Genomic DNA, 26,631 nt, shown 5'->3' with positions numbered 1-26,631 from the left:
AGAGAAGCACAATATCTTAAAAATGTACAGTATCTACAAAAAACTAAAATAAAGCAACGCATTCTCTCTCTCCCTCTCTCTCCATGTTTAAAAAGCGGGCTGGTCTCCGTGTGTGACGTCATTTACAGCTTCCTTCACGGAGAGTATAACAAAAAGTAAGATGTCTTACTCTGGTATCTAATAACGGGTCAGCAAATGTTCTTTCCTTTTTTTAAGTAGAATTGAGTCGAGTGCTCAGTCAAACAAAACAAATATAGGTTATTAATTACTACATAAATATACAACATAGCCTACACGATATTCTAGTGTGTTGCTTGTGTTGTATATGTGTTGCTATCCTAACTATTCATGCGTCATAGTTGTAGTTTGACTATAATTAGGATATTATTTCAATGTATGTTGTTTACACACGGAAGTGTAAACATGTACACTTTCTTCTTCTAGATGGCTGCAGTCATTTAACAGGTGGTTGTGTGTGTGACTAGCTTCAGCACGAGACTCCCAAGTTAACGCCTGCATTTCCACCGTTCGGCCCCTTCGGCTTTTTAAACAGGGCGTGGAGTGACTCATCCTGTCACATTCCATCGATCTTTGCAGACCGGCGCTGGCTTTCAGTGAGCAAACGCTCTGCGTGGCGAACGTGAAGAACAGGGAGGGGTCTTGGTCCAAATAGTTGTTTCTGTATCAGATTTTCCGGCGTCTGAACAGCTCGGAAAACGCACCAGGTAATTTTTATCCCACTTTCATTTAACCTGGCCGTCTTTGGGTGTCAGTTCCCGGGCTTCATAAGTGTGACGCTTATCCATCGTATGTGTGCGTGAAACGCGCGGTGCTGTGAGCGCGAATGGGCACCAGTGTGTTTTCAAAAAAACATGGAGTGATTGATGGGAAGAGACGTAGTCAATAAAACACCGCACTTTTTTTTAACACGATTTACTTGCGTTATTATTGAGTCCGGTAGCGATGTGGTCGCGTTTGTGTCCGCACCCACACCCGCACACACAAACACGGACTGTTCAGTGATGGAGAGCAGAGAGGTTTTCACACGTAGACACTGTTTTCTTTGATAAACTGGTTTGGACTGATTCCCACTTTTAACAACTCCTTTAGTCTGTGCTCGTTAAAGTTCCCTTTGTCGTCGTTGTTAGAAACCAGCTTTGGATAATATTGTGGTTTTAGTCCGTGTAAGGTTAGCCTGTTGCTGTACCCAGCAGCGTGTACGTACAACAACAACAACAACAACAACTGCAAAAAACAACAGTGGTAGAGAATGAAAAAGCCATTTATGGCACAGCACGCACTTTTCAGTCCAAGTATAATGTTTATTTTGGAGCATGCGTTTGTTAGCGAAAAGAGTTAAAGGTAAATATCCTGAACTGTGTAAACAATATACCTGTTTTTTTTGAACAGCACGCACTTTGACTTGACACAGGTGTTCGTGACCACGTTAATGACTGCTAGTCATTACGTGAATTATTTACACCTGTGCTAAAATGCCAAAATGTCTGCTTTGATCAAGTCCTTACGTTTGCACAACACCAAGGTATTTCAGATATTCTCTGTGTGTGTGTGTGTGTGTGGGTATGGCTAAGCTATAATTAAATCAGACTATTTGTTGCAGTACAATCATACTCAATAGCAATATTCAACATGATGCTGCTATGTATATTGTTATGTTTGTCGTATATGTTATTTATTTTATTGGTGGTTAATTCAGTAGCACAATCTTGAGAACAGTACTTAAAGAGGTTTTGTTTTAGTGTCAAGCTTTGGATCAAGGGTTAGGGTTAACATTAGCCTTGGGGTCTGACATTCATTTGAGGTGGTTATGGTAAGGTGCAACAGAATGCAGGTGAGTGTCCTCACCTGCTCCTGCAGGTAAAACCTGTTTGCCGGCTTTGACTTGATGACAGAAACAATCAAATAGCAAGTTGTGCATTTAAACAGAAACCTCAAAAAACCCTTTAAACTATTGTTGCCTGCTTGAAAGACTGGTTGTCATTCATTGTGCATACAGATATTGAAGGACAGAAATGTCTGCTATGACATTGCCAGAGGAGCAGTGAGCGTTGTGAAACAATCTCAGGTTTTTACAAGATCTGCAGACAGTCTATGGTGCATTAGACTGGAATGTGTCCAGCATTTCCCTAGCAACAGTGTAGATCTTTTGAAAAGGGAAGTTGTTTTGGCTAATCATTGCTGCATGATGACGTCCTCATACTGGTTATAATTGGGTGATAGTTTAGATTAAAGATTCAAAGGACCTTAAGTACACACACACACAATAGTATGTGTTAGCTGCTTGCACTTTTCCTCCAACCTTCGTTTCCTCCATCTCATTCAAACACTTGTGCACAAAACATAAACTAGCAGTGTGTGAAGTGAGACATAAGCAGCTGCTTGGCTGTGCAGAGAGAAGCAGAAGTGATGACATAGGTCTACAAACATCCACACACAGACACTGGCCTCAGTGACCTCACAGGGATTGTTGTTGATTTACTTTTTATAGGTTGTTTGGTGGTAACTTTATTGTCACAGGCCTCATTCATCTACAACAGTTATACTGTACCATGCCTGTTAATGGTGCAGGGCTCAGAGCTCCTTACCCCTCAGTTTCTCTCTCTCAGAGCCCAAGAATAGGATTTTTCTCTATGGGCTGATCAATTATTGGGGTCCAGTATTAGGGATTTTGTCATTTGTTATCTGTGTCTGCGTTTTATTTTAACGATCCCCGATATGATTGTGTCATTCAAGTGTGTTTCTGTGGCTGGAGTTTCTTACTGCTTATTAGAATCTGTTACCCAGTGTCCATGTACATTTAATTTATTGTAGTAATTTTAATTTAAATGTCATGTGAAAATTAGAGGCATTCAAGCTAAGTGGAGTAGAAAAAGACTTTTTTTTTTACTGTAAATGCATATTGTTCAAAATATCAGTTGTCATCGATATCAGCTCTGAAAAACCAATATCAGTCGACCACTTATCTTATCTCTCACTCGCCTACATCCTAAAGGAAGTGAAGGGACAAATAAACCAAGCCTGCAGGACCGCTTTCTGTCAGGTTTCAGAAATCTTCACAGACACAGATCGTTTATTCAAGACAAACACGATGAACTGTTCGTCAGCTGTTGGTGACGGGGAAGTTTTTGCACATTATTAGGTGTTATTTAATGAGTATTTTGAAGTACTAGGCTTTAAGTAATGTACAAAAAACTAAGTTGAAGTGTGACTGTTAAAATATTTGTTACCATTTGTTCCTACAGCTATGGCAGAAGCCCACCAGGCCGTGGCGTTCCAGTTCACCATAACACCAGAGGGCATTGACCTGCAGCTGTCCTATCAGGCCCTGAACCAGATCTATCTGTCCGGTTTACGGTCATGGAAGAAACGAGTCAGCCGCATACGGGTGAGCCCGAGTCCAGTACTTCTCATATTTGATATTGACACCTGTCTTAAGCTTTAGCTTTAAGCTTTGCGTGGTATGTGTAGGGAATGTAATGTGTGAGCTGTGAAGAGGCCTGAATGCAGGTGCCATAATTATAAGCTGTGAATTCCCAGGTGTAGTGGTTAGGAATGATGAGTCTTTACTAACATGCACTGACATGCATGTTTTCCTCCTGCTGGCGGCTGCTCATATGAGCACGTGCAGTGTTTTTGTGCTGCGTTCACGATGATTACATACAAGTGAATGTGGCGAGGTCACAGACTGTTAAAGTACCAGACATGTATTGATTTTGTCGTATCAAGAAACATCCTTAAAGATGAAAACAAACAATAACTACATGTTGTCTGCTGTTTCTTCTGTGGTAACAGAACAGGGTGATTAAGGGAGTGTACCCCGCCAGCCCTTCCTCTTGGCTGTTTGTTGTCATAGCGATCCTCGCCACCATGTACATGCGCTCTGATCCCAGCATGGGTCTCATCGCCAAGATACAGCAACACCTGCCGCTCAGGTACCCACACACACACACACACACACACACACGCACTTTTCAAGAGAGCAGTGTTTCAGTTCAGTTTTTTGTTCATCACATTATACACTGGCTGCTTAAGTTGTATCAAGGTGGATGTGGATAGTGCTACCTGGACACAAAATGGGACTCGGTAAATCCTGGTCTGGTTGCCTGGCCATGGTGTCTGATAGTTGAACATCAGTTGGTTACATGACTTATGAAGTGTCTAGGTTTATCATTATTTGTTATTTTATATCTGAACTCTGCTTTTTAGGCCAGTGTTGTAAGTACCAGTAAAAAGGGTTTGACTGATCTAAACACACAGAAAATATACAGCTGATGAATCACTGTTCAGGGTGGGTGCGGTGTCTGGAATTTACCTTTACCCGACTTCCCTCCCAGTCTATTGTCTAATTGTTAGTTTTTATATTTTACGACACTTTCTACCTTGTACACCCACAGCTAAATTGGTGATTACAAATGCAAATAAAATGTGTTTTATTGTTGTGTTAATGATGTACAATGTCGTAGTGAAACCAGACATGGAACAGTTCATATTCTTCATATGAAATCACACAAATCACTGACTCATGGCGATGACCCACTCTACCTCCTGATCCACAGCCACCCCAGTAACCCCTGTAGAATTATCTGAGAGAATAAGTCTATCATGGCCACTTAACATAATCTACATATCATAGTTGTCCCACATTAAAAACGGGTTCTGCAGCCTCGTTATCACTCTCACTCTTAATGAATGGGTTCTGTGTAGATACTGTAAAGCGGCAGCATCGCTTAAGTTAACACAGTAGTGCACTGACTTAAAACGTGGAACTGAACACTGGGACCAAACAGTGTAACCTGGTGTCAGGGTTCATAACAAAATACTTTACACGTCTGTGACATAAAGACATGGAAACTGACAGTTGCATTTTATTTGACCCATTTTCTTGTGCAAGAAAACTTTAAACTAAAAGGGGAACTTCATAAAAAAAAACATTCCTGCTCTGAATTATTTCTTTGGGCGTTGAGGCCTCTGGTTGTTAGTATTGTTATCGAGACTTGGTCACCTCAGCCTGCATTACAGCACTCATTTACATTACAGGTTTTGCAGCAAGTAGTTAACTAGACCATGTACATACAGTATGAGTAAGAGGTGTTGGTCTCTTTGCTATTAATATGTGCTTTATCTGCCCTCTGCTGGTTGCAACTGTGCATAGGTTTGGACAGGATACAGATGCTGCATGTCTGGTATTTGAAACCTGATCCTCCTGAACTTTGTCCATAGCTTTTATAAGTATGTACATATACAGTGTCGAGTTAGGACTCTACACTAGGGATGTCACAATTATAGTTTTTCTTGGTATGATTATAGTCAGAATGTTAAAGTTTAATTTATTTATTTACTTTTGATGCCAACATAATAAAATAATTTGGCAAATACACTACACTATTATATAGGAAAAATTGTTTAAATTATTTAAGTCATCAATGGTCATCTTTACCAAATGTTTAAATTTATTTGAATCATTTTGATAATTTATCTATAATACGTTACACTGAAGCCGAACATGATGACACCTTGGTCATTTGTTTTGAAGCCGTAAAACTCCCACATGGCATTTGATGCTCTTTGTTGGAGGGAATAACTCTTCTTCTGCCATACTTTCACAATCGGGAACGGCTCTATTCTGCAACTCTGCATGGAACAAAAACAAGCAACAAACAACGGTAACACACGGTGGTTGTGTAACTACCTTTATGGTTCCCGGGCTGCCGGCATAATCTTTTCTGACGGTATTGAAGAAAGGTTATGATTAATATATCATAGCGTTTAATACCGTGATTAATTGTGAAATCAAGTAATCGTGACATCCCTACAACATTAACATTAATCAATCAATAACATCATGTACTTCCCCATCCTCTGTCCAGTCTCCACGTATCCCTCAGTGCCCAGGGCCAGACTATGTTGTCAGCGCTGGTGTTCAGCACGCTGCTGTGGCTCTCCCTCATCCTCGCACTCAGATTCTGCCTCAAGCTGCTGCTCTCCTACCACCAGTGGATGTTCGAACAGCATGGCAGAGTTTCCAACACCACTAAAATCTGGGTGGTAAGATATGCTTCCACATGATATCACCGCTTTGTCATCATCATCATCATCACTCTGCAGTGGTGGTTTTCGGTTGGACACAAAATACGTACATATAATATTGTTTATCGTCAACAAAGTTCTCAGGAAGCCTGTAAAAAAGGCAAACGCATTGCAATCACTGCAGTTTGCTGCTAATAATAAGTCTCCTAATTGTTGTGTCAGTTGGCTGCCGTGTGTTCTTTCCTGCTCCAGGGCATAGAACGTGTTTCCCAGCTTTGCTCTGATGGCACAAATTCCAAGCTGTATATTTGCAAAGAATTGTATAGCAGAGTTTAAAAAAACTCAACGTCTTTGATCCTTTTTATTTTTTAACTGAACAGATAATGGAGTGTATAGACCCGTCTAGAAAAGTCTCTTTGTTTCTCACAGACCCTGTTGAGGTTGCTGTCAAGCAGGAAGCCCTTGTTGTACAGCTATCAAACGTCGCTACCTCACCTGCCTGTTCCTGCCATTAAAGACACACTGAGCCGGGTGAGTGGACACACATGAGCACACCTGTACACATTCTCACATTCACTTCACACCTTTTGTCTCGCTTATCTTCTAAGGTTGTCACTTTGAGTCAAAACTTTATATTATTTTTTGAATAGGGCCGCACGATATATCGTTTGAGCATCATCTCTGCTCTGCGCTCTCTCTCACTCTCTGAACAGTCAGCTCACAATCAACCCCTCCCCCCCATGCACATCCTGTCCCTCACACACCACACTGAAGATGAGCAATAAACATAGGCATAGGACTGGAATAGGTTAAGAATAAACTTTCTTTAAATTAGACACGCTCTGCTCTACCACATCATACAACTCATCAAACTGCCCATTTATTGTTGTGTATGTGTATATGATAATGAGTCTGACTTCAGCACTCAGATGAGTGCTATGTGGCTTTACTTGAGAGTGACTAAACAATCCCTACATTGCTCAGTTTTGTCTTAGACCCTGATCTCTTCTAGAGGAAGAACAGGGAAAATAGACTTCTATGTGTATACTCTGTATACTATACTCACATGTGTTATTGATTGACTTCTGGGTCACTTCCTTGTTTTGCTGTCAGAGGCTCACGTTCTAGAGCTGCAGGTGGAACATTTCTGTGCGAGGTACCTCTGAATGTTGACTGATGGTTGTGTAACCCTTTTCGTCCCATTTTCATGTTCATATATAGCTACTTTACAGACCCCGGCCACTTTTTTTTCCTTCCAAAAAGCAAATGGCGACAAATTTACCAATTTTCTGTCATAAACCTACATACTTTCTGAGACGTAAAAGCACAATTCTGCCGCACAAGTTCCATCTAACTGAACTTACTGCGGGTGGAGAGTCAGACACACACACACACGATCTTGTTCCAGGGTGTCCGTGGGGTCTTTAAGTATTAAAAGTTGATAGATAAAGGCCCTTAAAAAGTATTAAGTCTTAATCGTGTTTTCAGTTGTGTCCATAGAGTTTGACTGCAAAAAGTATGCATGAATGTACATTTGTTAAAAACAACGTCGCGCAGGCATGCTCGCCCTGCAAGATCAAGTTTGCGGACTTCTGGTTGGAGATCCCTGAATTTCAGCAATGCTTGAAGCCAGTTGCTGAGAACAACCAGGAGGCTTTTTTTATATATATTGCAACAGATGAGTTCCTCTGATTACAGCTTGAAGTGGCCATAATGTCTTAAAATATTTTATTTATAATCATTTTGAACATAATGTATGAAGTTCAAGTTTGAGCTGCTATGGTAGAGATACATGGGGGTGCACAAAGTACCTGGAACTCTCTGTAAGTACTGTATCTTGTGCTTGTGACATTTGTGAGCACTTGTTCTTATCAACAGGTAATTTTGTAAATAAAAAGAACTGCACTCATGGAGGTGTGTGTGTGTGTGTGTGTGTGTGTTACACTTATTCGAACAAATCATGGGTCATTGTACATCCTTTTTTTTTGTTTGTTTTAAATCAAAATCCATGTCTAAACTGTTCATATTGTAAATTCTCTTTCTCTCCTCCCTCTCTTTTCCCAAAGCACCTGGAGTCCGTGCGCCCACTGCTCACTGATCCAGAGTTTGAGCGAATGACTGAACTGACCAATAAGTTTGAATCTAATCTGGGAAACCGTCTTCAACGTTACTTGAAACTTAAAGCTCTGTGGGCCACAAATTATGTAAGGGCACTCACTCATTCACACACACACGCATCCACATGGACACACTCACACTTTTGCAAACCATGTCACCACACTTCATATCAGACCATATTCTCTCATCTTAACCTGACCTCATAAGGATTCATTGTATCCACATACAAAACTCACAAATAAACAAAGACCAACAATTAATAAAAAGACCATCCACTGTCATCCACACTGGTTGAAGTTTTGTAGTTGGAAAGCGTTAAAAAACTATCAATGTTTAATGATTTCGGTGTAAATTTCTTGCAGTGTTTGTGTATTTGGATACAATTGTGTGACTCAGACATCACCCACTCTCAAGTTTGATCCATTACCACTGGGTAGTGTCCTTAAACATGCCCCTCAGTCTTTCCTCTTCTATTATTATACTTGGTAAAAAAACAACAACCCTGGATTAGTCACTAGGTGGTGGATTATACCAGTATTTCTTTTTTTGTAAGTATGCATATAAAATGAAATATGACTGGTAAACCCACAGGAAAGGCAGAAGAAGCACACATGCTGAATTACAATCTAACAAACTGCTCTGGATTTCCTTTCTATTGTTTTCTTTTCTATTGGCTGTCCTTTAACTGCTGCCACATGTGAATATCCCCAGTGTGGGATCGATAAAGTCTTTATTTAATCTAATCTAATTCCTTTAGCTCCATTGTTCACATATTGAGCATATTTAGATATTTGGAGCTTTTTTATGTCGCCACTTAACAGAGAACTCTGTCTGCATTATATGTTTAAAACACTGTATTTAGTAGGCCTTAGTAGTTAGAATTATATATATATGTTTTTGTACTTCATTTTTAATTTTGAATGAATAGAAGAACAAAGTTTATGTTGTGTTTTTGTTGCAGGTGAGTGACTGGTGGGAGGAATATGTCTACTTGAGATCCCGAAGTCCAATCATGGTCAACAGTAACTATTATGGCATGGTAACTACTGCACAGTTTTATAACACTGAGAAGAAAAAAAAGCAGAATCTTTTTATTAAGCATATCAAATCATAAATACATTATTTTCCCAACTAACCATGGAAACCAAAGTGCATTGTAGTCCCCTCCTGACCCTCATCCCTCTTATTATTTCTGCTATTGTTGCAGCCATATAATAATTACCTGAGTTATGTTTATGTTTATGTTTGATTAGTTTGATGTCCCTTCCAGGACTTTCTGTATGTGACCCCGACTCCGCTGCAGGCTGCCAGAGCAGGTAACACCATCACTGCCCTGCTCCTCTACCGCCGCAAGTTAAACCGAGAGGAACTCAAACCGGTAAAACTGATTGCTTTTCTGCAGAGGTGATGGATTTGGGGGTTGAACTGTTTGTTTTGCTTTTTTTTTTTGTTTGTTTTTGGTAAGATGGATGTTTAACAAAGGGGTTTGAAACACAATGGTGTAGACAGACAGAAGTAGACAGCTATAATGTCTATATTAGCACATAAGTGGACACTTGGAGTCGATTCATGGGTGCAAAGGACACATGGCTGAGGTCCAGTTGTATCTGATATCTGTATAAACAGTCAGTAACAAAGGGTCTGTTCAGGAATTTCCTGTGCCCTGTTCCAAAGGAAGTTGAACAATGAGCACATTTGGAAGTATAGTTGGTTTAACTCTGCTTCAATAACTTCCCCCCTGTTGAATAATGGTAGATTTTAAATTTTGCAACTGATGCTTAGCAATTTTTTCTTTTATCCCACGTCAGGGTAACACCATGGAAACCAATTTGTCGAATTTGATGATAAGATAAGATAGTCCTTTATTTGTCCCACAGTGGGGAAATTTACAATGTTACAGCAGCGAAAACAGTAAAGATAATAAATAATAAACATACATTACGAAATAAATTACAATATAAAAGATATTAACACTTGGACTATAAAAAATTAGTTAAAATAGAATGTAGAAGGTACACTATAGACAGTTGTATAGTCCACCACCTCCACTGGGCAGTAATAGCATGACATGAACTTGTTAAATTGGAACGTAACACACTGTAGAAAGCATATAATGGCACATTATTAGATATTTTATCTAACTATTCAGACAAAAACTGTTATTGTATATGCCTTTGTCTCACTGTATTGCTTTCCAGTTTGGAAATAAGTCTACTGCCAAAATGACACCAGCTTTAAAATGTGTAAATATTAAAAAGAAACGCCTGTGTTTCTGTGTGTCAAGAGTCGTGTTCCAGGTACGGTTATCCCTCTGTGTGCTGCTCAGTGTGAGAGGATGTTCAACACAACGCGCACGCCAGGAGACGAGACGGGTAACTCGCACCTTTTTATATAGACTTCATCGTTCATTAGGTAACATTGTGTCCGCAGATCTTTGTGCACGTTAGAATTAGAAATCAATCGGGAACTAGCAAACATCAACAGCACAGTTGACTCCTGAATTCAAATTTGTGTGTTAGGGCAGATGAATGAAATGTCTGCTGAGCCATGAGAACGATCCTCCTCTCCTCCCCAGATGTACTGCAGCATTGGCTGGACAGTGAGTTCGTGACGGTGTACCATAAGGGGCGCTTTTTCCGCCTGTGGGTGTACCGGGCGGGCCGACTGCTCTCTCCTCGGGAGATCGAGTACCAGGTCCAGAGGATCCTGGATGACTCCTCACCCCCACAACCTGGAGAGGAAAAACTGGGGGCTCTCACTGCTGGTGAAAGGTAGGAAGAGTGGTGTGGGTGTATGAACTCCAGTGTGGAATTTTATTTAAATGATGCATGACATCTCTTATCAGTGACATCTGTGGCTAAATGCATGAGCAGATACTAAAACTAAAGAGGTTGCTGTTAGTCATTTTGAAGTGGACTATTTTTTTTATCATTTTACTTTGAACAAGTATATAATAAACACTAAACATAGACATCTGCAAGTGGGCCTTCATCAAAATACACCCACAATAAAAAATAATTGTACAATTACAGCAAATATTCAGGAAATAAATCGATATACACTACTTATTTGTAGCTGAGATTGGCACAGCACCCACCGCGACCCTCTGGTGGAGGATAAAGCGGTAGATGATGGATGGATGGACACTACTTATTTAGAGAAGTTTATTTGCTCTCTGATTAAAATCAGCTAAAGAACCCAAAAGTGAATGCTGGAAATGACAAGCATGCAGAAAAATCAGAGTCTAATGGGTTCCAGGCAGAAGTTTTAATGAGCTTTCAGTACAAAAAACAGCAAGTAAAACATTCTGTGCAAGTTAGTTCCTCTCACTTGAATGACATTTGTTACTTAGGTTTGATCTTTGGTCTTTTGTCTTTAACACAAACAAAATAATTCTGAAATCTCTTCCAAATATTGCATAGTGATATCGATATTGAGCCTGATATGTCCTTGCGTCAGTGTTTTTTTTATTTCTAATTTTGCCTGAGATTGAAAGAGAATAAATTACCACATTAGAGCCATTTTGAAGATGCATGTGTGGAAAAATCACTGCTGAATTGTCGACACAAGATGCATGTGGCCACTGGGTGGCACCAGAGTACACAGAACACACTCACCTCATGCTTTCTGTTTACAGAGCCAATGTCTGTTTAAGTGGAGTACCTTTACAAAATGTGATTTCTTTTACCAACACAGAAAATATCGATGTCATAGGGCTCAATGATTTTGAATAAATGTTTAATTGTAATTATTTTTGACAGGAATTGCGATTGTGATATGATTTGCAATATCAGATAAAATGGTAATTTTTACCTCATTATTATCATTTTAATTTGAAAACTGTGATATTTGTGCAGATGTGTGAGAAACAAAGATGTTCTCTTCAGTCTGTAGAAAAAGATTTGTATAGATCAAGACAATTAGAGTTGCAACTAACGATTATTTTCATAATCGATTAATCTGTCCATTATTTTCTCGATTAATCGTTTGGTCCACAACATCTCAGAAAATCTTAAAAAATGTTGATTGTGTTCGTCCAACCTGGAAATGACGACGTTCTCAAATGTCTTGTTGTTTAAAATGATTAACTTTTAATGATTTCTTTGTTATCCAGAGCAAATAAATTAAGAAAATATTCACATTTAAGAAGCTTAAAAGATCGGAAATCTTGTTTTAATCATGAGAAAAGTTTCAAACTGATTAATCGATGATCAAAATAGTTGTCGATTAATTTAGTAATTGATTAATTGTTTCAGCTCTAAAGACAATAATTACTCAAAAATGACCCTAGTGGTTAGATTACAGTAACTTTTTAATGATAACAACTTATACAGGATTGTTTAACTTCATTATCCAGTTATTGAACCATCCATCTCCCCAATCTACATTTTATCGGCCCAATGAATGAATTGTTCTGCCTCTAGAAGCAAAATTTATGGTACCTGCAGAGTTACAACCAGTGTGTGGTACACTAACAAACCATATGTGGAACAGGATTTTGGCTAGCACTCACAGCAGCATGGTCAGGGTTTGAACCCCATGTGTATGTGGGATTTCTCTGGATACTCCAGTTTCCTTTCATTGTCAAAAAACATCAAGAGGTTGGACACTATGAATAACACAAGTCCTCTTTGATTGTATTAACATTAGGGAGGAACCCTACTAATGAATTGTTTAGTAAAAAAACAAAAAGGAAACGAAAAGTAATAGAGGACACACTATTGTAACCTCTCTGATGCTCTCTCAGTTGGGTGGAATGTCTTGTAACAGCTGCTGTCTCCTCTGAAATGGACTCTGTATTCTCAAGACATTTATCAATTGGAGAATGTCTTGTTAGATTTTAGCAGCGTTTCTGTACAATTCCATGTGTAGGAAATGAGTGTTGCAATAACACTGTGCAACTCCGTTCCCCAGGATCCCTTGGTCCCAAACGAGGAAGCAACACTTCAGCTCTGGTGTCAACAAGCGATCACTGGATGCCATAGAGAGGGCAGCCTTCTTTGTAACTTTGGATGATGAAGAGCAAGGCATGAGGGGGGACGACCCAGAAGGAAACCTCGACCGCTACGCCAAGTCCCTGCTCCATGGCAAATGTTACGACAGGTGAGAAGGAAGTGATGCATCTTTGGCCCCAGTAATAGTAACTAATCAAAATGTGTCTTGGAAAAAAGAGATGCAACAAATGAAGTCTCTCTTGGTCACCAACAGCTGTTTTCACTCGGTCATACTTTTCCTTTCACCCTCTGAAACATTGTCAATCATTCTCCATTGTAATCCCCTGAAGCAACTGCGTCTCAGTTCAACAAGTCATGTTCTGTAGTTATTTATTTGCAGTGTTACAGCTACAAATATCAGTATTCGGTGTCTTTGTGAAGGCCTGAATGACTGACATGCATGCATTCATACAAATGCTGCCTTTTTTCCCTTCAGTTTGCACCATATGCAAACCACTACTGCTACAACCGTCTTATCACTGTCGGTCCTCAATCCTCATTTTTATTGTGAGGTACTGACACTGTGTGGGCTTGTTCTGCAGAACTGTGTTTGGCCCGCATGACTATACTGCACATTGTCACATCAACAACAGGCAACATTCAGCTATGATGACAAATCTAGGCATACGACCACCATGAGATGCACATTTGTTGTTTTCAATGGACATTTTCCAACTATTATTAAAATAGATGTGCATAGATGGAAATGAATAAATGAATATTGCTTATCTGAGTATGGGTTAAATTGCTCTAATCTCTCCCACTGATGGTAGACCATTGTAATTGTCATTACCTAGAGCAGAGTTGTGATGTAATGCTGTTGCCTTGTTTCCAGGTGGTTTGATAAATCATTCTCCATTGTGATCTACAAGAACGGGAAGAATGGACTGAACGCAGAGCACTCGTGGGCTGATGCACCCACTGTTGCTCATCTTTGGGAGGTGGGTTTGTCTCTGTCTGTCTTAATAGGTTAAAAAAAAAAACAGAAACGGAAACGGCACAGACAATTAAGACACTGGTGTAATCACCACAGCTCCAAAACCACATAGAGCCACCACTGTTTCTGTTGTTGCATAAAATAACGGCTTGTGATACAGCTGGACAGTGTGGTATGATTGAAGATTTTGATTGATTATATCACACTTAGTAAATACAGACAAATGGTTGTTTGTTTGTTTTTTTATGTCTGATGTAAAGAACACAGACAGCGGTTTTCTGAGCAGTTGAAAGAAGGGTTGAAGATTATTTTTTTTAGTCATTCTTCTGACTGCTGCTGCTGCTGCTGATATTGTGGGTGAAAGTTGTGACGGAAAGTTCACCAGTTAATCCGTGGGGTTGATTTTCCAGCCACTTTGTGAACTGTGAGTTTGAGTGGTTAATGAAACACCGCTTTTTAGAGACACATTGTCACATCTGCCGGGGTGGTGGGAGGGGGAAGTTTCCAGAATAACCCCCAGTCTAGTGAAAAGTAGCTCCTTCATATGTTCTGTGTTTTCTTCCAAGTCGCCCATAGACGACACACGCACATGTAGAAGTATCATGAAACCTGTGGAAAACACGATACAATAATGCAACAACACAATCACTATCTATTTTTATTTATGAAAAATGTTGTTGTTGGACTGGCAACCTGTCCAGGGTGTGACCCCGCCTTTTGATGGATGTTGTTGTGTATTTGGATGTAAATGTGAGAATGTTTTTTCCTCCTCTTCAGTTCACGCTGGCCACAGATGCCTTCCAGCTTGGTTACACTGAGGATGGACACTGTAAAGGCGAGGTGGACCGGTCACTACCCCACCCTCAGAGGCTTCTCTGGGACATCTCCTCTGAGGTACTTGCATTCTGAAAAGTTTGTGTACATGTGTCTCTGTTGAAATGTGATGCTGTTACCACCTACATGGTTTTATGATGGTTGTGGGACATACCATGTTTTTATGATTGGGCTTTCATTCTGTCGCTCGTACCTGGTCCCACGCCTACGGTATGTAGGGACTCCATGTGACTGTGATCCCCTTGTTTATGATAAAGTGAGTGTCATTGTATTACTGTGAAAATGCCTGATCGTGCTTTAGGCCTCTTTCATATTGTAGCATGAAAAGCATAATTGTTACTATCACATTAATGGTGACTCTGTCCAGTAAGTCAGGACAGGAGCGTGTGACAGTGACATGTGCCCTTAAACTTAGGGAACAAATGGGCCGTTCACACAGAAGCCGTTCCGACTGGTCACAGTAATTAATCACAAGCGACTTTTGCATGAGTGCTGTTGTCAAAATGGCTGCTGTGCTATGAGCCCATTGGAACTCAGCCATCATTAAAAATGTCATTATTTATTTCCTGCTGTGACCAGTAGACATGTCCCTTTTTTGATGAGTTAAAAATGTGATTTACTGCTAATGTATCATTTAGTTGTAAGTTAGCAAGTAAGTTATTCATAAACTATTAAACAGAAACACAATAACAAGATGAATCGGGGGAAAAACGCTTTACATTTTTCAATCTCTGCATTTTAAAGTCAGTGTTAAGACTAACCTTGGTGATCAACTTCATGAATATCATAGTCTTGTTGGGGCACAGGTGGTAAAGAGGGTAGATCCATATACAATAACATCACTGTCATCATCATGCATTCACAGCATTTCTTTTACTTTTGGGACCAACACAAATGAACCGGGACAGAATGTCTTTGTGTGTCTCTTTTCTCCCCGCCTCACTGTCTGACTTCCTGATGCAGAGAGCCAAATATTTATAATCCTTATCAACTTCCACAAGTGGTGTTCATACAAAAAAATAGAAATTTCCTTTTCATTTAGTGGAAGCTTTTATTTCTTTAAAGAGGCCATTTGCGTTTGGGTGTACAGTATATCTGTACCATTACCTCGTCGATGAAGCCCTAACAATCCATAACAATCAGTTCAGCCACTGCTGAGAGCACAGGGTTTTACTGTTCTCCTGAGCTGTACAGAGCGCCAAGGCACTTCCGTTGACTAATAAACGTCACTGGCAAATCTCACCACTCCTGTAAACAGCAGCGCTACTCTCGTCTGTAGCTGCTGAGCGTATCGGTTGAGTCTGTGCGCTCCGGTCACGGAGGAAGTACTGAACAAATAGTTTTAATGAACTGATTCTAGTGATTTGATTCAGTTACACTGTAAACAACTGCTTTACAAGTCACTCGGTTGTGTGTGTCACACGTAAAACGAAAGTCACCACAGTTTCACACAGCCGTGCAGTGATTACTCTTTTGTAGTGGAAATGCAACCCGAGCCGTGCTGAGGCGAGGCGAGCCTGGACCATAGTGGAAAAGGGCCATAATACTCGCTTCTGTGTAGTATTTATTTCGTTTCCACTAACAATGTCCTTTCTATTTAGTTTCCACCTTCCACGATTTATCCGTTTCTTTGTTTCATACTTGTTTTATACTCATATTTAAGAGCTGCTAGACAATGTGAATTTCATCAATACAGTATTTTTCTATCTAGTATGTAAGTAAGAGGGCACAAACTAATTAAAGGTAATGTGGGATTAAACAAGGATTCATTTTGTGTTACAGTAGATAGAAAAACAGGTCAGTCATCTGGTGAACATTAGTTTGTTCGCAGCCTGATGATAGAATCACAGCTCAGTTCCTGCACCATCATCACATTAGATGCAGCAGCACACAGTGTAGTGTCGAAGGTGCAAAGCAGCAATAAATGCATCAAGCAAGTACATTCTTGTTGGAAGAGGCTTTTAGATAAAATAAACACATCGGAGGGACTTTAAAACCATATGGGTTTAATAAAGACTTCATTACAAGGAGACAAAAAGTAGTAAAATAATGAGGAGTGAAGGAAACTAATGAAACCAAGTGAATCTGACACACAAGAAATCCCCTCAGCCACAATGGAGGAGCCCAAATCCCTTTTTGGCAACTTATTACTGCATGTTATTGTGTGCAATGGCAATCTACAGGTATTTCAATGTGTAAAATGGGCTAAAACCAATTGATCTCACCCCTTGGCTACAAGATAGGAATTTAATCTATTTTCGGCAACTGGAATCCGGCATGTTGTTGTTTGCTCTCACCCTTTTACATGTATTTCATCAGGTAGAAGATTAGCTGCACACACTTTGGTGTGTTGAGGTGAGAGTGAGTGAGAGTATCACTTAGTATAAACATTAACCACAAGGTGGTTTCCCATTGCAAAATACTGTGGTCCTCCTCAATGATGTGACATGTCACCTATTCAGTGCTGAGTTGAGATTAATAATAACACCCAGGAGGGGAAAGGGTGAGGTTTCCTTGGCCTTTCTCCAACCAATGTTGGTTTCATTATCACAACCCCTGGAAACAAATGTTAAAAATGGAAAGACTTGCAGAGCAAGTAACGAAGATCCCACCTTCCTGCCATAAATGTTGTGTTTCCATCATGGCAAGGTTCGATGTGGTACAGTACAGTACGGTTTGGGATGGTAAAACCCCAGTTCAAGGCTTGTGTTGGGGCTGAGAACAGTTCCTTTACTTGGTGAACGATGAGCGATGGCATTGACAGTCTCCAGCAACTCTTTTTTTGTCCTGCTTGGTTTTTGTAGGTATAAACCGCGGGCTTTTGCCTCAACCTTCACGGGATATTCACACCGGCCGTGCTGTACCATTTTTACTGTGGTACTCCAAGGGAAGGGTACTAAAGCATGGAGCGGTTGGGGCTGATTATTATGGTACGATTCCTCATGGAAACACAATAGCTTTGGCAACTGTTCAGACACTATTTTAAACAGCAACATCCTCAGGAAGACCATGAATTAGTCAAACTAGGTACAAAGGTTTATCTGATAAACTGATGACATTTCATTAAATGTCACATGTCACTGACATGATTCCATAATACTTAACCAACAGTTTATACCCTTTAATTAAACATTTGAAGTGTTTGCTTCATATCATCGTGTAGAGTGCATATGGGTTTGAACAAAATGATTGAGCTCTTATTTGGCGTTGGGTTTGTCATGTTGGCTGTGTTACTGTCACTGCACATCATGGAAAACAGACAGAGTCAGTGAACAATGACCTGCTACGTCAGTGCATTACAGCTGTGTCATGTGCCCCTGCTAAAGAAAAACACATTCAGTTATACTGGGAACCCTCCACCATGATTTGGTCCACTACCTTGATCTTTACGGCTGTTACCGTAAATCTTTGCTCAGGCACTCAAGCTCCTCAAAGAGAGATTCCTGTTGATTTCCTGTTTTGAAATTTAAAAACTTCAAAAGATGAGACTTTCTTTAATCATTCTTGCAGCTTTGCAAGTGGAATCTAAAGGTATGGAGTGCAGACAGGCAAGTGGAGCATGCATACGTATTGTGGCATCTTTGGTACATGTATCTCAGATGAGTTCAGGCTCAGAGAATTCAGTGATGCTTCTGCACAAAACACACACAATATTTCTTTGTGCTCTCTTCCTTTTTAAATGAAGGTTGAAGTCGTTCAAGATTGTAGTTTCATAATTGCTTTTCCCTGCTCCCTTGTATACAAGTACTGCACATGAAAAGAGAAAGGAAAAGCTTAGAGTAAGTAGGACAATTATGTGGACCACTTTCTGTTTCGTAAAAAAATCTCATCTCATTTCCATTAGACTATCACATGAATTTTAACTATATCAGTATCTTTGCTCGTTTGATTCTATAGTGCTGCTTGATTTCCTGTGAACAATTTAACAAAATTTGCAATTAAGAATTTTATCCAAAGCGACTTAAAAGAGAGGAATAAGCTACATAGAAGAAGTCTTGGAAAGAACTCCACTCAGGAACAGTGGACTGATGGAGGGTGAGAGTGTCGAGGTGGATGTAAGTGCAGAAGGAGGAGTTCTGGTAGCGCTTGTTAGGTCATTCCACCAGTGTGGGTAAATCCACTTGAACCTTGCTGAAGTGGATAGTTGTAGACGGAATAGAAGATGATTCATTGGGTAGAGTTTGGGCAAACTGTCATAGATGCTGCAGAGTGAGGAAAATAATATTAAATCTTTGTTTTGACCTCTGTTTTTCATCGTAATGACTTGCAAAAGTAACCACAGGAAATGGCTCCAAACGGAGGTAACCTGTGCTTGGCAGGATGTTGTTATCAAGTGTCTTGTAGTCTTCTTTAGGAAATGATGAAACCCCCCCGAGGTTGAGTATAGAAAGAAGGTTTGCTCAGAAGGGGCTTAGTTCACCTCTGACTGAGTTTTTAGCTGCTTTCATTCATCAGAGCTACTGACTCGTGAAATTATTGTTGTTGTTTTAGTGCAGTTATGGGTTTGCATTCTATAATGTTTGAGAGGTAGAAACAAATGAACCAGAGGCAGAATATCTGAATTTCTTGTCACTGGTTTTCCCCACACAAAAACAATTCCCCCCCAGGGATTAATAAAGTATTCTGATTACAAATCTATCGACAGATTTGACTGATTTCAGTTTCGATCTGAGGGACCGCAAAACCATTTTCCTGTTATCATATTTCCTGTCTCCACTAACGTTGTCAGCATCCCCCTTTTTCTGATTCCAAATATGACTTCATTATTTACTTATGTTGTAAAAGCTTATTTAATGGCTCTGTTTCCTCTGCAGCTGCCAAACACTGCTTTGTTTCTTCAAAGACAATGACTTACTGGACATTAGCTTTGGAGATCAAACATATTTCCCTAATTAATTCATTCATGGCTCCTGTTTGCTCTTTTTTTCAAATTCTTTTTCTCTGACAGGTCCAGACGCAGGCGGAAAGTTCCCTGGCTGTTGCCCGCACGCTGGCAGACGACGTGGACTGCCATGTGTTCCCCTTTAGAGAGTTTGGCAAAGGACGGATCAAGAAGCTGCGCGTCAGCCCGGATGCCTTTATACAGATCAGCTTACAGCTGGCTTACTTCAGGGTAAAACAATGTTCCCTGTGCCTCTCAATCTTTCTTTCTGTTTTTCTTTCACACACACACAAAATTTATTTTTTGGGAGATTTTTCTTTTGCACAAAGTAGAACTTTGGAGCTTTAAAGTAACTATAATCTTCATTCCTGCAGAATATCTAAACAATACCAACATTTCAACCTCCAAAACTACGACTACGACAACTCTTCAACTCTTTCATCCTTTTAAAACTTCATTTCTCTTCCTTCCCCCAGGATCGCGGTGGCTTCTGTCTGACCTACGAGGCTTCCATGACACGTCTGTTCAGGGAGGGCAGGACGGAGACTGTGCGATCCTGCTCCAATGAAAGCTCTGCCTTTGTCAAAGCCCTGGATGGCGGCGAGGTACTAAATAGTGTCGTCTGTTTCAAGTCAGACGTTTGTGTGTCAAGTGTTGTAGACCCTGTCGCTAAAAGCTAGATGGATAACGAATGAATAAGTGATTGAATGAAAAGTGTAAGTTGTGATTTGTTTTGATAGGCTGAGGAACAATGCAGACATCTCTTCCGACTGGCTTCAGAGAAGCACCAGAACCTTTATCGGATGGCTATGACTGGAGCTGGAATTGACAGACACCTCTTCTGCCTGTATGTGGTTTCCAAATACCTGGGGGTGGAGTCACCATTCCTGAAAGAGGTAAGCTGTCAGTCACTTGTCCATGTTGCGTCGTCGGTGTTTCAGATATAGCGTCACCTGTCAGTTTGAGCTTTACTGATCCAAATCCAGGTCATGGTTTTAACATGAACCCAGACAGAGGAGGTGGATTAGTGAAGTTATTCTGTGTTGGAATCAAGTGTTTCAGTTTGTCATGTTATACTAGCGTTTTCAAATGAGTGCAAAACACAAACTTGTGAAGCTTTGTCACGGTCATTAAATTTACGGGTAATATGATAAAAACTATATGATGAAATTAGGGCTGCCACAAACGATTATCTTGATAAGCGACTAGTCACCGGTTATTTTTGCGATTAGTCGACTAATCGGATCATATGCTAAGTGCAGCATGCAGCTGCACTTATATAGAACCATCATTAGATTCCAGCTTGACGTGTTTAAGGTATGTGCTAACTAAAAATAAAGACAATTAAGATGATAGTTCATTCAACTTTTAATGAACTTTGCAGCTTTTTAATGTGATAAATAAAATAAAATGAAGGCACAACTCTGGCCTTTAACATTTTTAGCTGTAAATGTTAACTGTAAAACTATGCACTATGAATTTATATTATAAAACATTAGCCTTATCACACTTCCTATTCAAACATGACATCCCTGTTATAACTTTACAGCAAACACATAACACATGTGTGCTAAGGCTAAAGAAATCGTCATCGTTAATATTAACGTCTCTGTAGCTAAGTAGCTCACTGTTGACGTTAATTTTAACAGCTAACTAGCCATTAGCTTACCGAGACAACTGTCCCTCTTTGTCAGAACTTGAATCAGCCACAACGTGCTTCCCTTTCAGATGCTCGTGCATCGCCTCGCAGAGTTTGCATTGCACATTCTTCTCTTTTATTTTGGTAAAATGCTCCCAAACTTTCGTGCTCCGTTGCCGACTAGCCGTGATACTGTTTTGGGCATAATTTTTCCAGTGACATCACGGCTAACCCCCGATTACCGTGCGTCAAGGACAGAAAGGCAGACAAGACAGCGGAGAAAAACAAAGCTTCGCAAAAATAAACGATTGCGTTGATTATTTAATTAGTCGCAGACGAATTTGATAGTCGACGTAATCGTGACTAGTCGACTGATCGTGGCAGCCCTAGATGAAATAAACTTTTGACCTGATGGTGGACTTGATGAAAGGTCCAGGTGTCGTCATTGGTAATATATGTTATTCTCAGCACATAAGGACCATAGTGGACCTCCGTCTGTTCACTGTGAATTTACCTCAACTGTACATTAATGAAGGGAAAACCTGAGAGAGAAAGGTTGTGTGATGTGGTGATTTATCACAGTTTATGTTGACGGTTTCTTGCAGGATACTAATTTCTCTCCCCCCTCCACGCTTCAGGTTCTGTCGGAGCCTTGGCGTCTCTCCACCAGTCAGACTCCAGTGCAGCAGATGGAGCTGTTTGACATCAAGAATCACCCTGACTTCATCTCACTGGGTGGAGGATTTGGACCTGTGAGCAGCTTATCATTTGACTGTAGTCGTATCTGCATATTTAACATATTTGGCAGACTGAATGGTTGTGAACACAGACTGTGTCTCTTGTGTGTGTGTGTGTGTGTGTGTGTGTGGGGTCATGTCAGGTTGCTGATGATGGATATGGAGTTTCATACATTATCGTGGGCGAGGAGTTGATCAACTTCCACGTGTCATCCAAACACTCCTGCAGTGAGACTGTAAGTAAAATCTACTTTATCCACCAAATCGCACACGCACACACACACACACAGACACACACAGGTTTGCACAGGACACTGTATTTATTTCCATATTTTTGGACAGCCTAAACAAAGCTTTATCCCAAACTTAAACCATAACCAGTTAATGCCTAACCCTAACCCAAACCACAATTTAAAATCTCAGCCCAAACTTAGATTTAAACCAGATTTCTATACTGGTCCTGACAAGGTTGCCGTTTATGCCAGAAAAGGTCCTAAAGTCATAACAGTGCTGTCAGTTAAACACGTTATTAACGGCGTCAACGCAAACCCATTTTAACGGCGTCACGTGCGAAAAATGTGCGATTATTGCGAGTTAACTATGACATCCATGCGATTAATAGCGATTAAATATTTGAATCGTTTGACAGCACTAGTGATAACAAAACAAAATACTTGGGTAAGGACTTTCCTGATACTGCAGCAGTATTTTACCCGTTTCTTCTCTTTGCACTTCCTGTCCTCACTTCCTCTGTCTATAAATGTGAATGCCACATGTACACTAGTTGCTCTCCTCTTCACTTTTTCCCACCGTCTTCATTTGTTTCTTCGTAACAGGACTCCCACAGGTTTGGAGCTGAGATACGTAAAGCTCTCCAAGACATCATGGTTGTCCTGACTGTTGACCCCAAGTCCTCCTCGTCCTCCAAAGGCAGCGTGAAGCCACAGGCCAAGAAGCTCCTCTGAATACAGTAGGACGCGTCTATTATCCTTTAGGAAACACAAGACCGCGTTACGTAGAACCTCAGTTTTTAAAGTGGCATTTGCTGCGTAACTGTGAGTGAATCGAATCATTTAAAGGGAGAGCTCAGTCGGCTTATGTTCCACATGTTCCTTTCATTCATGTTGTGATCACTGACTGAACTCTTCTTCAAACACATTATTCCATTTGCCTTTCTCCTTTTTTTTTTTTTAAATAAAAACCAATCTATTCAGCATGAAGATATAAACTTGTTCCTCAGTTTGAATATGTGACAATACGAAGCGCTTGCAGTTCCTTCTTTTTCTGAGAATATGACATCTGTCAGTGGTGATTTTTTCTTTGAAAAAAGAGAGAGTGAGAGTCACCACTTAAGAAGGAAGTCTTTAGGGAAGAGACGCGTTTCCTCAGCATGCGCAGTAACGTTTAACACTTCATAAATCTCAATAAAAGAGAAGGGGAAATGGTGTTTTAGTTTTTAAGTTGGTAGGCCTACGTGTGAAATGAAGCCGTACAGCTGATCCCGCGCACGCAGTCCACTACAATTTTATATTAATGTTTTCCGGGTCATAGAGTGTCATGTTGTAGTTCAAGGTTAAAAATGGAAAATGTCATGATGAAGCAGAAAAGACGGAAGCTGAGGCCTCGGTGTGAAGAGTGGTTCAGACTGAGACTGACCTGAAAGGTTAGGGTTAAAACTCGGTTCATTTAACACCACTGAGTCTGTGCAGGCCAATGAAAGTGTCAAAGGTCATGACCATGTTTCTGAACATGAATTATAATGAGCATTATATTTTTTTTATTTTATTTTTTTAAAGCTAGGGTTTTTAAGAGCTGTGTGTGTGTGTGTGTGTGTGTGTGTGCCTGAATTTAAGTATTGGTTCAGTGAAACAGTTTCAATGCAACATTTAAGTCAATGCAATTCCTAATGGAAACCTTGTAACAAAATACTGTTGAACTGTCTTCTCTCTTTGTGTTAATAAATAATCTAAAACATTTACAAACATTCAGAATGATTTCCTCATGATACATTTCCATTATGTTTGTCTACTAATACGGCAACGTTGGACAGAGAGCATTAATGGCCCTCCAGTCCGTCTACTCTGACTTTAGATCTGTTTTTAGATAAATTGATGCCTTAATATCAGCAACTTTAGACCTCAGTGGCTTCTGTTTGTCTCTGTGCCTGATTTCTGAACTGTTGGATGCCAGAGTAGCCGTCACAGAGGCACTTCTCTCCCTCTCTCTCCATTTGTTAGTATTTGTGTTTAAATGTCCTTCAGGTGGAAGGCCCCAAATTAAACAGAGCTGAAACAATTAATCTATTAATCGGTTACTAAATTAATCGATAACTATTTTGAAGCTTTTTTTTCATGAATAAAACAAGATTTCTGATTGTTTAAGCTTCTTAAATGTGAATATTTTCTTCATTTCTTTGCTCTGGATAACAAATCATTAAAAGATAATCATTTTGGTTTGTCAAACAGTCTGAGGTCTGGCATTGTCCTGCTCAAACAGACTAATGCCGTGGCCTCGCCTCGTCATGGCACGGCACGGTTAAGTTGCATTTCCACTATTATAGTACTTGGTACCAGGTACCAAGTACTATAGCGAGCTGAGGCGGTACTATGCGTGACCGTGCCGTCACAGGAAGAGCCATGAGCAAAAGTCCGACTCAAGAATCAAGATCAGTTAAAAAGACTTTACAATCCTAAAAACGTGGGTTAATCTCCAACAATTACCAGGGAAATGACTACAATCTCACTATTTAACAGAGGAGTCTGGAAAAGAGCCAATAGAGTTTCTAGTAAAAGATTAGTTTCCCCTAAATTCCTCGATAAGCCTGTGTCATTGGCACATTCACAGTATACAGAGAGAGAGAGAGACAGAGAGAGACAGACAGCATCAGTGTAACAATTCACACCAAAATGGATTTTGAATTTAGAGGTATTTTTGTAAATTTGTTTATGGAAACAAAAAAAGTCGGCGGATTGCGTCTTAATGTGATTTCATTCTCACTAATGTCTCGTTTATGCTTCACCCTGCCTTAAGTCCATAAAACAGGTTAAACCGGATCTGTGCCTCAGTCCGTTTCACTGCTAATACGTTATTTTAGCATTATTATCATCAAGTCATGGGTGCGTTAATGCATAAAACCTCTGAACTTTCAATAGTGTTGACGGTGAGTCTGCCAACATTTAGCAGCACAGTTACAGTTAGATTTCAGAATCTATGATACAATATGAATACTCTTGTTTGTTTTTGGGTTACACTTTTGATCTTTACCTGGTACAGCTACTGTTTTAGCTTCATAGTGGTGAACAATTAAAATGCATTGATTGTTATTGTGGTTGACTGTTTGATGACTAGACTCCAGAACATCCGTGTCACTTTATTTGATTGTTTTTCATCGTGAAACTTTATGTGGACTTTATAAAGATGCTAAAGGTGTAGTTCTGTAAACAATAAAAACATCTTTACTGACCCTACAGTGCTTCTGCTTTTTTCTCTTCTGTTTCGTTGTATTGTTTTTTGTCACAGCTGATGCCGTAGACATTGTGTGCGTCGTGAACACGGTGAGCTGTGGTGCTAATGTTCAGCCAGACTCCAAGGTGAACTGATTAGATAACGTTTTATTTGAACTATTTATTATTATTAGTTTTTTTGATTATATTAACGCTCGTCTATTTTGGTTTTATTTTGTAGTTGAAAGTTGCTCATTTAATGCACATTTGCAAATCATTTATTTAATGTTTGTGATCATTTGTTTTGAGAAGTTTCAGTAAAAGTTTCAAAAAAAACAAAGTGGAATACTGAGGTAGTTTATTTGAGATCATCAATATTAACGTTTGTCTTTAACGAATCATTAAACTGATCATTTGTTTACAAATACAAATGCTTTTAATGCTTCAATTTGAATATGAAAGTTCAAAATAAATCTGTGATCTCTAAGGGCCCAAGAGGTCAAGGGGCCCTGAAGCCCAAGTCCAAGTCAGGTGTCTCAAAAATGCACCGGAATATAGGAAATCACATCCACCAAATTCAGAATTTTCTGGGGGAGGAACCCCACACCCACACCCCCCCTTTCCCGTTTGTACCCACTCTTGAACAGATAGGGTGGTGGTTAACAGTAGTTCATTATCCGTTTGTATCAACACAATTGATAATGTAACATTATAGTGTGACGTTTGTGTCAATAAACGTCGAGCACAGGTGACTCCGCGTGGTGGGAGGGAGGTTCCCCCAAATCAAATTCAGCTTAGGGCCACCTAAAGGCTTGGGCCGGCACTGGTTAGACACATTGGGTTAGGTGGGTCCCTTGTGTCGCCCCCCCACAGTCTTTTCCTTTCCAGTAGAAAGAGTCAGGCCTCTTTTGAATGAGGTCTGATTCTGATCTGATGATCTCTGAATTTACTGGGGTCATATCTGATTTGTGTCACATGGGAGGAAAAGATCAGGGAGGA

The 26,631-nt window shown here is 40.0% G+C and overlaps 1 protein-coding gene across 1 annotated transcript; it reads left to right on the top strand.

Moving 5' to 3' along the window:
• The first annotated feature begins 571 nt into the window (after nucleotides 1-571).
• cpt1a2b (carnitine palmitoyltransferase 1A2b) lies at nucleotides 572-25,656 on the top strand. Its single transcript, XM_044050843.1, has 19 exons — nucleotides 572-725; nucleotides 3,264-3,406; nucleotides 3,814-3,953; nucleotides 5,889-6,066; nucleotides 6,478-6,579; nucleotides 8,115-8,252; nucleotides 9,128-9,205; nucleotides 9,437-9,544; nucleotides 10,451-10,538; nucleotides 10,742-10,937; nucleotides 13,081-13,269; nucleotides 13,996-14,101; nucleotides 14,875-14,991; nucleotides 19,880-20,044; nucleotides 20,290-20,418; nucleotides 20,554-20,709; nucleotides 22,091-22,204; nucleotides 22,333-22,425; nucleotides 23,026-25,656. The coding sequence occupies exons 2-19, from the start codon at nucleotides 3,266-3,268 to the stop codon at nucleotides 23,152-23,154; spliced, it is 2,367 nt and encodes a 788-aa protein (XP_043906778.1). The 5' UTR covers nucleotides 572-725; nucleotides 3,264-3,265; the 3' UTR covers nucleotides 23,155-25,656.
• The last annotated feature ends 975 nt before the right edge of the window (nucleotides 25,657-26,631 follow it).

Source organism: Solea senegalensis, linkage group LG19 (assembly GCF_019176455.1).
Source record: "Solea senegalensis isolate Sse05_10M linkage group LG19, IFAPA_SoseM_1, whole genome shotgun sequence".
Lineage (NCBI taxonomy): Eukaryota > Metazoa > Chordata > Actinopteri > Pleuronectiformes > Soleidae > Solea > Solea senegalensis.
This window is presented reverse-complemented; position numbering and strand designations above follow the sequence as displayed.